The following is a 12,225-nucleotide window of genomic DNA, read 5'->3' on the forward strand; positions in this document are numbered from 1 at the left end:
TGACTTGGTGAAACGTGTAGAAACCCTGGGTGACGGAGGACAGGTGGGGCTCGAAAATCCCCCACTCTCTAAACTGGGGAATGCTAACATATGCTAGCCTAAAGCAAGCTTAAGGCTGGAGTGTTATCAATCATGAAATGGCCTGCCCCGTCACTGCACCTAAATCTTAATGAACTGATCTGGGATGAACAGGATCGCAAGGTCAGAAAGAAAGAACAACTTTGGCAACTTTGGTACTCTATGTATGTGTATGTGCCAAATAAAATTAGATTTGATTTGATTCGATATAAACAAAAGGAACATCCATGTGCCTCCCAAAAACCATAAAATTAGGTGCTTTAAAACTTTTGACGGCACTGTACGTTATTGATTGCTGCTTTATATAAATTAGAACAATGTTTACATCTACATTTGATCCTACTGACCTTTTTGACTTGGTTAATAAGTAGCTAATTTGCATATGGTTTGAGGGAATGCGGTATAACCTCCTTTTTATTTAAAAACAATCTGAAATTGGTTTGTTAAATAAAATTTACGCTGCCTTTGCAACGGTGCACGGTTTGTAAATCCTCATTGCAGTATTTATATACAGAACTGCAATCGCCATTGAATCCATTTTTCATTTCTTTTAATAGACAGATGCATATTTTGTTGTATTAAACACAGCATCATGTGACTGAAGTGTGTGTTGTGCAGGTGAACGCCGTAACGGGCAGTTTGTTCACTTCTAAAGTCCTGGAGGAACGGGCAGAGAAGGAGGCCCAGGCCCAAGAAGAGCATCCCAAGGTTGATTCAGGAGAGCAGGTTTATGACTGGAGCGCAGGCCTGGAGGAAACGGACGACTCGCATCTATATTTCAGCCCTGACCAGGGCAACGTGGTGTTTGCCAGCGCCATCGACTCCTGGGGCTTCAGGTACAACACACACTGCTCACACACACAGCTTGTCTTTAAGAATTATTGCAAAAAAAATATTGTTAGGACTTATATTTCTGTCTGTTTTATACATTTACTCCAGTGTATCTGCAAACAAGTGACGGTGGTAATCTATGTATATGCAAACATATTTAGGCGGAATCCAAGTGTGTTCACTATGACCCTCGTGTGGACCAGAGTTTTGGATTATCGCCCAAAAATTTATATTGTAGTTGATTGTCATGCACATTTCAACCGTTCTTATTTTTAGGAAAGATGGTTTATGCTTGTCACATGTACATTAAAGCACAGTGAAATTCCTTCTTTACATATCCCCACAATGTCAGGAAGATGGGGTCAGAGGGCATGGTTATCCATGATACAGTGCCCCTGGTGCAAAGAGGGTTAAGGGCCTTGCTCAAGGGCCCCAAGAGTGGCAGCTTGGCGATACTGGGGCTTGAACCCCTTAGAACATAAAGCTTAGAACATAGATGTCCATAAGCCTGGCACATCTGCAGTGCACATCCTTGTTGCAGTTCATCAAATATCCACTAGATGATGGTCTCTTCAAAGGTTTAATCTTTGGCAGCGCCCGTGTATGTTCTCTCCCGGCCATGTTTTGTTCTAACACAGTAATTTTACCTCTTTAATATGTATAATTACAAATAGCCTGATATCACTGGCTGCCACTAAAAGTGTAATAATAATGTTTACATTCCCATGTCAGGTTTCATGGTTTTAGAGACACTCTGTGAAAGCACTTAGGACTGAAGTACCATGTTGGATGGATCAGAGTTTTTTAAACTAACACTCTTTAGCAGTAAAGAACTGTGGATGTATTTAAAAAGAGCCGCTCAACTTTCTCAGTGCATCCCTGTGTATGTGGAGTCAAGATCCAAGAGTTTATTGTCATGTGTGCAGAAAATGTATGTCACAGTGAAATTTTTACTCTTTGAAACCTCCAGCAGTTTTTTTACCTAAATTATAAATAATATATTGGGGGGAAGGGAGGAGGCATAAATTACATATGTACAAAATTTCAATAGTGCAAATACAGAAAGAAGAGAGAAAAAGTGTGTGTAGTGTAAACCTATATAAAGTGTGTACGGTGCGGTGTGATCACGAAAGAGATGCACGTGCGAAGTCTTTGGTTGTTGTCCATGTTGTTATTCATGTTGTAAACAGGCGTATGAGTGTGTGCAGAGTATACAGAGGAAGCCTTTGTAGCCTGTGATGTTATTTGCGGTGTGTTTGTATAGGAAGGATGGGATAGTTGACACCTCTCAGGATCAGAGGGCAATCTGTATCTGCAAGGGGGTGGGGGTAGGGGGGGAGGCAGTGGATAGGTGTTGATGGCCTGATTTTTCTTAGCCTTGAAGCACCTTAAACATAAACATACACAGTAGGACCTGCATGAAAATGGTTTTAATGACTGGGTCTAGTGGTTAGGATGCGGCGCTCTCACCGCTGCGGCCCGGGTTCGATCCCTGGTCAGGGAACCAACCCAAGCCACTCCCAAGCCCGGATAAATGGGGAGGGTCGCGTTAGGAAGGGCATCCAGCGTAAAAACATGTGCCAAATCAAACATGCGGATGATCCGCTGTGGCGACCCCTGATGGGAGAAGCCGAAAGAAAGTTACAAAATGATCATAAAAATTAAAGAATAAATTTAAATTTACAATACAGGCAGTCCCCCAAGTGACGATGGTTCAACTAAATATTTTTCAAAACTACTACGTCGAGAGTGATAACAACATTTTTGTTGTTTCAAAAGCCCAATTTTAGCTCTTGCCTCTTTCCTTTTTTTATTGGCCTCGCCAGACAGTAAAACTAGCTCGTGTGTGAAACTGTGTAATTTATACATTTCGGTTGTGTAAATTGCGACTGATCCTCTGTGGCGACCCCTAATGGTAGCAGCCGGAAGAAGAAGAAGAAGAAATAAAGCTGAATTTATAATTTTACATTTGCATTTGCGCCATTTAGCAGACGCCCTTATCCAGAGCGACGTACAAAAGTGCTTTGAGTCTCTATTAATAAATAAATCTACACTGGTACGCAAGATTACAAACTTAATATAAATATATACCCTAGAATTCTACAAACTTGGAAAGTGCTAATTAAAGTGTTTCAGGAAGAGGTAGGTCTTCAGTCGTCGCTTGAAGATAGTCAGGGACTCTGCTGTACGGACAATAATAATAATAAAACTTGAGATGAAATTGAAAAAAGGTAGTAAGTATGCGTATGCAGCATCTGTTTTATCAATATTCTTGTGAAAGAAATCCATGATACAAGATGTGGACATAAGTAGCATATTGAATATACATATATTCTTTTGTTTCAGAATACAACACAAATTCTCAAACCTTATTGGTTAAAAGGGTGATGATTTCCTTTTCTATACCAGCATGACATTAGTAAAGCTGTGAGGCAAACTGTATACATACACAGTGGCTTATATGGCAGATGATCTACTTAAACAGATAAATCAAGTGGGTTATTGATTATATGGTGACGTTTATTTGTTATTTTTTGGAAGTCTCCAATGTGAGGGCTTTTGCAAGCTGGATGGTGTCAAAGGATCTTGCAGTTTCTTGATCTTATTATGTTCAAGAGAGGAAAAAGGGAAGGCTAGTGAGGGAATGGATGTTTATAGCTGCCATAATGTAAGTGATAACTGGAATTAAGTCATTTGGCCTTCCACAGTTTGTCAGTGTAATAGGAGAGGCATAAAACACTCCAGGACGTGCCGTTCTAGATGAATGGTGGTCATTGACTGTCTTCCTATAATCACGCTCTGTTATATTCTACGCCTGACCCTGATAAATCACAATTGATCTGTCTTTTTTTTTTTTTTTTTATCACATCAATTCTAAGATTGTTCTGATTCTCCTACACCAACATACAAATGATCTGGAGAATGCTGTATATAGAATAGTCGATGTTTGACTTTATTGCATGCATCCACATTTCCACTTCTGCAAGGCCAGTGTTGTGCAGCTCTGTTCAGTATAAACTGTACAGGCGAGTCTCAGTGTGCTCTTATTCAAAAGTCTGCTTTTATTTCAGACTCCAATGCTGAAATATTTATCAAACAAGTCTACCCATTCTTCACCTAGAAGTTAAAATGTATATAAAGTGTGTTCTTATTGACTGGAGGCAGGATGGACGTGCAGGATTTCTTAAACTGCTGAAGCCAAGCAGTGCTTTTGGATAACTGTTGAAATAAGACCTTTGGAGCCGGCTATATCTATAGCTGTGTGATTAAACCGGACCATTTACACGTTCGCAGATTTTCAAGTCACCGCTATCAAAAGTAACACGCACGGAATGCTTTTCCAGCAGTCTGAAGAAAAGTTCCAGCATGCTAACCGCTAGGGCTGGGACGATTCACTAATCTGGCGATTCAATACATATTGCGATTCTGTAGCTATAAGGTCGAATGTCTTTGCAGATAAAAAGAGCAATCGACTCTGTGATGCGTTTTGCCTTCTCCAGAGTGCATGGTAATTTACTCAATGTCACATCCAGAGTTTGTTGAGATGCTGCAGGTTGTTTGGCGTTTAGCCCGAAATTCAGCTCGGGATGGCGTCGAGCAAGGTGGGCACTCAAGTTGGTCGTATTGCCACAATATGCTATCACCGTATGGCAGAGTTTGCATACCGTTTTAGTCATGTCCAGCGCAGCTCTTCCTGGCATTGTGTAAAATCCAAAGTGTTTCCACACTTGTGATTTAAAACGTGAAGGTGCAGAAACAATTCTCAAAGAGGTTTGCTCCCCTGCCTCTGCCATGGTTTTGCTTTCTCGCGCCAGCTTAAAACGGATACGACGTCATCTAATACAGACAACAACAAAATAGGTTTCGCCCTCTGTTGGAATAAAAGCGGTAACGTCTTCCCACCGCCTCTCTGGAAAAGTAAAATAATTAAACATATCGATTCTGAGGTAAACAAATCCATCTCAAAATCGTTTTAAAAAGAATTTGCGAAGAGTTTGGTGAATCGATTTTTTTTTTTTCTTCCATCCCTACTAAACGCCCCCCCTTCCCCCACGGTTGCTTTAGCCCCCCTAGTTCTTAATGAATTGGATTTAAATAAATGTTTTGGTAGTAGATTTCATTCAGTAAATTGTGTATGAAATGCATTTGTTTTATTCAAAAGTTAGCACGGATGTAAATAAAATTGTTCTTAATTTCAGGACAACGATCTTTTTTCGTTTTGTTCAAACATCTGACCTGCAATTAGTTTGTTTCTTAGGAAGATCTTAAATGCTTTTTAGGGAAAGTCTGATCTAGCTAGCAGCTTGGCGATACCAGGTCTTGAACCCCCAACCTGCTGATCAGTAACCCAAAGCCCTAACCACTGAGCGACCACATCCCCTAAAGAGTTTGAGGGCTTGCATTGATCTGTTGCAGAACAGACTGTGTCTATTATTGCTTTATTGAATAGTGAAATTAATATACAGTTTTTTTTTTTTTTTTTTTTTGCTTGTACAGTTTATAGCAGTATGATTTAAATGCAATCATTATTATTTTTCTAATATAAAAAGTATGTGATTTTACAACTTGTGCATATGAACATTTTTTTTATTCTAGCATTCATCAGTTTGCACAGATCTATAGCCAGAAAATGGGAATCCGCGTCCAGCTTTTACAGAAGACCCTGTGGGGGGATTACTACCTGAATGCCAAAGCCAAAAAGATCATGAAGGGAGCACAGGTACAGTAGAGTTGTGTCAGTTCATAAGCATTTGTTGTCTGAGTAAAAGCCAGTTTGTCACTATGACATTCAGGCACTGCATCAAATGGGCCCCAGATTGAAAGAAATTGTTTCCTCTTATTTACTTAAAAAAAAAAAATGTTATGCCATAAATCAAGACAAGACTACACTTAATAGTAAAAAAAAAATTGTGTGATGGTTGAAAACCAATAATATACACTATAGGACAAAACAGTGGACACCTGAACATAAGATTCTATAATAACCTCCATTGTGGGAAGATGTTCCACTAGATATTGGAGTGCAGTTGTGGAGATGTTTGCTCATTCAGCCACAAGAGTGTTCGTTATTTCGGGCACTGATGTAGAGTCAGAAGGCAGTCAGTCTTCCAATTAATCCCAAATGTTTTCGTGTTAAACAGGGTAGAGGTAAGAGCTCTATAGCAGGCCATTCCAGATCTTCCACAATGTCAATCATGCATTAATTGTGTTTATATGTGTTTATAATATGGTACCACCATCACCATTATTATTAATAACAATGATTATAATTAAGAGTGTATTCTATGTGCCATATGATAAATATGGACCAACAAAATGTGGGACTGAGCATAATGATAATCATCACCACAATTTTTTTTTATTTTTCCCACGCCATGAGGCACATTGGGCAGCAAGGGCCTGATTGCTTACTTGACGTTTCCGTAGCAGTTTTGTTACAAGGTCGGGTTGTAAGCCCAATGCCCTCCTCCACCTTTTGCAGCCGGGATTGGGACTGTCCATAGTGGAGTACCGTAATTTCCGGACTATTAAGCGCACCCAAATATAAGCCGCACCCACTGAATTTTACAAAGATTTTTATTTTGAACATAAATAAGCCGCACCTATATAGGCTCCCACCTCCCCATCATCATCATATAATATAAAATCAAATAATAATAAGTAGTAAATCCACTTTTCGTCATTTCTCTATTTTTGGTACATCGTGTCATCTGGATGGTGGGAAATATAGACATAAAATTTGAGCTCATATCCCCCACCCTGTGTGTGAGTGTGTGGAAGGGGGGTGGTGGTGTTGGGATGAGTGGTCTAAAGTGTGATGTGACAGTAACAATCCTCTGTTTAGCCATCGTGCTTTTCAAGTACCATTTAGGACATCCACTCATCTTGCTTTCCAGACTCGGTTATGCTAATGGACAGCACTTTTCCCTCCTAAAACTGCACTATATGGCCTTGAGGGCACACACACACTTGCAGTGGAGGTCTCATTAGCATCCAGCTCAAGCCATAGGGCCAAATGAAGCAGAGATAATAGACTGGACACAGATCACCACTTAGCTGAACATCTGCACTAACTCCACTAATAACATTCATGGCATACTTCTCCATCATCCTTTTTTACCCCTTACTCACATCTGAGGCCATTTAAATAGTGGGTAATTCTGATATTAAATAAAAGAATATCTAAAACGGATGCTTTTAAGGCTATAAAAAATGTAAGAATATTGATGGAAATAGAGCATAGGTAAATATTATGACATTCTTTTGATGCTTATGTTCCTTCAGAGCACAGAGCTGTAAAATCTTGAATCCAAAGCGTGTGTGGTGTGTGTGTGTGGGTGTGTGTGGGTGGGTGGTGTGTGTGTGTGTGGTGTGTGTGTGTGTGTATACACTTGCATAGTTACATCAAGCATGTGGCAGATTGAAAACATGTAATCATAGTGTCAGCTAGTGTGAGAAAACATTAGCTCTGGAAGTTTTCCCGACAGTGAGTAAACTTTTTGTTTATTTTTTTTATTTTAATTTTGAATAAATGTGTCTTGATTGAGGAAAACGACCGGCCCTAACAGTGAACCTCATCACGAGTTAATCCTACTTCCTTAAACTAATGTAAGCCTGATAAGCGTGTGGCTCTTTAATAGATAATCCCTGAATACACATCGTACAGAAAGATATTCAAGACTATCCGTTTGCTGTCGTTTCTCCTAGATTAATCAGTCAGGCTGATTATTCTGCTCCGACAGCCATGTGACATTTTCTTTATCATTATGCAGACAGGATGTATGACCTCTAGTCAAAACGCATTGATCCTAAAGGCTTAGGTGACTGTTTTAAGTAATTTTGTCTCTGGACGACCACATATTTAAAGCTGAATTTGCATTATTGAACTGCAGCAGATAGCAGGGCCAGTTGGAGGAAGACCCAGGGCAAGAATTCAATGAATGAGGTGGAGGATAGTCAGATACTCAGATGAGGATAGTCAGTTTGGGTTGAGCTGATAGTTAGACTACTGTAAGTCTAACGTTCTATATACATGTGGTGAAGCAAAAAGAATCTCAGAACAAATGAGTCTTACATTGTTCTACAATGAATTAAGGGCTCATCCATACTGGATAGTAGATCGGAAAATTGGAAAAAGACCAGTCAAGGTTTTTTGTTTTATAAAAAGACAGCGAAATGTCTGTCTGTCTGTCTGTCTGTCTGTCTATCTATCTATATAAGGGCTGTCAAAAGTAACACATTAAGGTAAATTAATTTTAACGCCAGATGTAATTAACGCGTGATTAACGCAGCGCACATTTCTGTTTGACCATTTTTTATTTAACTTCACAGACAAATAAATAAAACAACCTGAATCTCCATAAATAATTGACTCACAAACTTAATAAATATATTAATAGAAAGTATGAAATGTCTACTTTTAAATAAACCAACGCACATCGAACAAATATTGTCTGATTATAAAATCCGTATAAAAGTTAGAAATAGTACAGTTTCTTCAGTATCACCTCATTAACTGTCTGTGTGAAAACAGCAAAAGTTTCATCTGGTGTCCTGAGGATTTAAGTAATTTAAAACACCATAATTAAATTAAAACACTTATGCTCAATGTTGAGTATAGTTTGCCCATGACCATGTTGATTAGAGTATTAAAAACTTGAAATGTCAGCATTTTAGGTACATTTAAAACAGATAAAAATGTGTGATTATGTTGAGGTTAATCACGAATAAATATTTTTAATATATCACAATTTATATATTATTATATTATTATATATATTACATATATTATATATATAAATTGTGATGCTAGACGACATCAGAGTCGGAGCATCTCCAAAACTGTAGCTCTTGTGGGATGTTCCTGGTCTGCAGTGGTCAATAACTTTCAAAAGTGCTCAAAGGAAGGAACAGTGGTGAATCGGCGGCCGAGGCTCATTGATGCACGTGGGGAGCAAAGGCTGTCCCATGTGGTCCAATTCAACAGATGAGCTTCTGTAGCTCAAACTGCTGAAGAATTTAATACTGTTAATGTATAAGGGGTCTGGACTGTTATAGCAGCAAAAGGGGACCAACACAATATTAGGCAGGTGGTCATAACGTTTTGACTGATCGGTGGCCATGAAATTATGCCTAGTCCGTGTGTGTGTGTGTGTGTATATATCAAATTATCAATGTGCAACACCATCACTGAAGGCAATGTGACTTACATCTCTATGTGTAGACTACGATACAGTACATTTAAAGATAAATATGAAGCAGCGACGGATGCAGTACGATTCAGCCGGATTACAAGGCAGTACGATGCAGTGCAATCTGATTTTGAATTTGATTCAACACAATGTGATTCATTGGGAAAAATCTGATGCTATACAATTCGATATGGTACACACAGTTCGCTTTTATTTCTAAGGCTTAGACAGACAGCAAATTATACATTTACTTGTAAATGCAGTGCCTTCTGACGTCTAATTACTGGCCTTAATCAGGCCTTTGTAGTGAAAAAAAAAAAGATTAAATAACAGGCGTTCTGAAAGCATATATGAATCTTGTGGTTACGTGTCCACAACCATTTGTCCATCTAGTGTATAATAGCACACAATTAACCTGTTTATTATTTATGCCTTGGTTGGGGTTTTAGATGATATGGAATCTCAGATAACCAGAAGAAGAATGTTGAATATAATAGAATACTTTAGAGCTGGCACTGGTGTATGAGCCGTGCTGTTTTAGGAAATAAATCGACTCCCTCTAAACTGGTCTAAACTTTTATCATTTCCTATTGCGGCAAATGTATTTCAAACGATAATGATTTCTATTAAGTTTGTGGCAACAGATGTGTGACACCACTGGATAATCTGGCTTCTCAAAATTCAGCCATTTTCTTGATTTATACTCCACCGATTTTTGGCTCTGGACAGTTGTGGTCAGATGTAATAAACACAGTTTTCACGTAATAAACATGTGGCAACACATCAGCTGAGTAATGGATGAAGTAAAGAGCTAGCTGATTTAGAAACCTTTTTGACGATTTGTTGGGTGCTACTGCTCATGTGATGATCCAATGATTTGCTTGTCTTCTGTCTCTTTTCTCTTCAGTCCAAAGGCAAAAAACCGCTTTTTGTCCAGCTGGTCCTGGACAATATCTGGAGTTTATACGACGCTGTGGTCATCAGACGGTAACAAGCCAAATCAATGTGTTTTTATTAAAACCTTAAATGAGCTGTTTGTGTATTTATACTAAACTCGTTACTTATTTATGCATGCGATCTAAACTAAATACACACGTGAGACCTTTGCTGTTAATGTTACCATGGCAACAAATAGCCTGTCTTGCTACTTCAATTTAATAATGATTTAATAATTAAAAAATATTTGAGTGTCTATTTGTGTCTGCTTATAGTCCTTGTCTAAGTTGTATGTTTAGTGTATTTGTACATATCTTCCATCGTTCTTCAATTCTTCTTCCCCTCATCTTCCTATTAGATCTTTATTGAGTGCAGTGTAAATGTCCCAATGATCATTGATTGTATGTTAATTGCTGTCAATATCTGCCACTCAATTCTCTAAATATTGTTTTAACATAGAGACAAAGAGAAGGTGGAGAAAATGGTGACCTCGTTGGGGTTAAAGGTCATGGCCCGTGACCTTCGTCACTCCGACCCGAAAGTGCTTCTGAGTGCCATCTGCAGTCAGTGGTTGCCCCTGTCTCAGGCGGTGCTCTGTATCCTTTTCCACAGCACCTTTACTGCTACATGGTTTTCTTCCTTTATTGACCTTTTTGGCTGTAATCAGTAGGAATGGACCACAAGTCTACTGCTAACTATTATAAATGAGTCTGATCGCTCACTCGTATACATTTAATCATTGCAGGCTGGTTTACCAACAACTATGAAAAGGACACATGCTCTTTAAATTGGTAGAAATATGTTGATACTTTAGCAGAAGTTTCTGTGAAGATCTAGCCGACTTGTGAAGAGTTTTCTTGCGCACATCCTCAGCACCTGCCTCAACACAGGCAGCTGAAATGGAGGAGCTTCCTTCCACACAGTGTGTAATTAACACCTTCTCACACACACACACACAGAGGCAACAGGTGCCCTGTGCTCTTTACACCACCAGATTTACCATTCATTCCCAGCTGTGTGTGTGTGTGTTCGGATATATAACGCCACATCAGTGTTTTTTTTAACCACACGTCTCAGCAATGGTCTGTGAGAAGTTGCCATCTCCCACTGAGATGAGCTCTGAGAGGGTGGAGAAGCTGATGAGCGTGGGCATGCGCAGGTTCGACTCCCTGCCTGAAAAAACTCAGCAGCTGAAAAAAGGTGAGTGAAAGTGAGACAGGTGTGAGAGGCGACGAGAAACACGGGCAGATCAGTGAAATCCCTGACAGATGGAGAGATGCGAAGAGGAAACAAATAAGTTAAGAACACACAATCGGACCACAAATTCCACGGGCAAGTGAATGTTGGCAAATAGAGAGAACAGATAACGATTCTATTGTAATAACGGAGGGAGGAGAAGTGAGTGAGTGGGAGGATGCTGAGTCAGAGTGATGAGATGTGTAAGTGAATTTACACTCCATAAACACTGTTCACTCTGTTACACGGTGTACTGCAGTCCCCGGAAGGAAAGGAGAAAAAAAAAAAAGAAATAGGTGAGAAATAAGGAAAAAGGAAAAATTCAAAGAATGGAAAAAAAAAGATTGAGAGGAAGGAAGGAAGGAAAATGTGTGAAGAGGAAAGAATAAAAGGAAAATGTAAAAGAAAGAGAAAGAAAAAGGATGGGAGGAAGAAAAGGAAAGGAAGGAAAGAAGGAAGGAAGGAAAGAAAGAAAGAAGGAAGGAAGGAAAGAAAGAAAGAAAGATGTTTAAAGGGTAACAAGAAATTAAAGTTGGAAGGAAGGAAAAATCAGAGGAGGGAAGGTGAGAAGAAATGGATGTTAAAAAAGAAAATAAATAGAAAGTAAGTATAAAGGAAAAAAGGGCAAAAGTTGAAGGAATGAAAAAAGAAACATACAGATGTTAAGGAGAAGTAAGGAAAGGGTGGGAGTAAGGAAGAAATAAAAAATGACAAAAATGAATGAATTAAAGAATGAAGTGATAAATAAAATGTAACTAAAACCACCTGTAAGAGCTAAAAAGAAGCCTCTGTTTCTGTTCTTTACTTTCAGTCCACATGGTCTAAACAAACAGCTTGCAAACGTCATTACACAGAGGAATAACTTTCATCCAAATGAAAAAGATTTTCCTACATTTTTCACTTCCCTTATTGGCTTTGAATGTAAACAGAAATCTGTCCATCTCCATGGCGC

General features: G+C 38.9%; 1 protein-coding gene across 1 annotated transcript in view; it reads left to right on the forward strand.

Annotated features, from left to right (window-relative positions):
- efl1 (elongation factor like GTPase 1) overlaps window positions 1–12,225 on the forward strand; it is a 147,285-nt gene that overhangs the window by 4,001 nt on the left and 131,059 nt on the right. The window contains exons 6-10 of the mRNA XM_046857568.1: window positions 697–914; window positions 5,506–5,629; window positions 10,009–10,088; window positions 10,497–10,633; window positions 11,115–11,237. Coding sequence (XP_046713524.1) covers window positions 697–914; window positions 5,506–5,629; window positions 10,009–10,088; window positions 10,497–10,633; window positions 11,115–11,237 — 682 coding nt within the window. The remainder of the gene's footprint in view (window positions 1–696; window positions 915–5,505; window positions 5,630–10,008; window positions 10,089–10,496; window positions 10,634–11,114; window positions 11,238–12,225) is intronic.

This window comes from Silurus meridionalis, chromosome 9 (assembly GCF_014805685.1).
Source record: "Silurus meridionalis isolate SWU-2019-XX chromosome 9, ASM1480568v1, whole genome shotgun sequence".
Lineage (NCBI taxonomy): Eukaryota > Metazoa > Chordata > Actinopteri > Siluriformes > Siluridae > Silurus > Silurus meridionalis.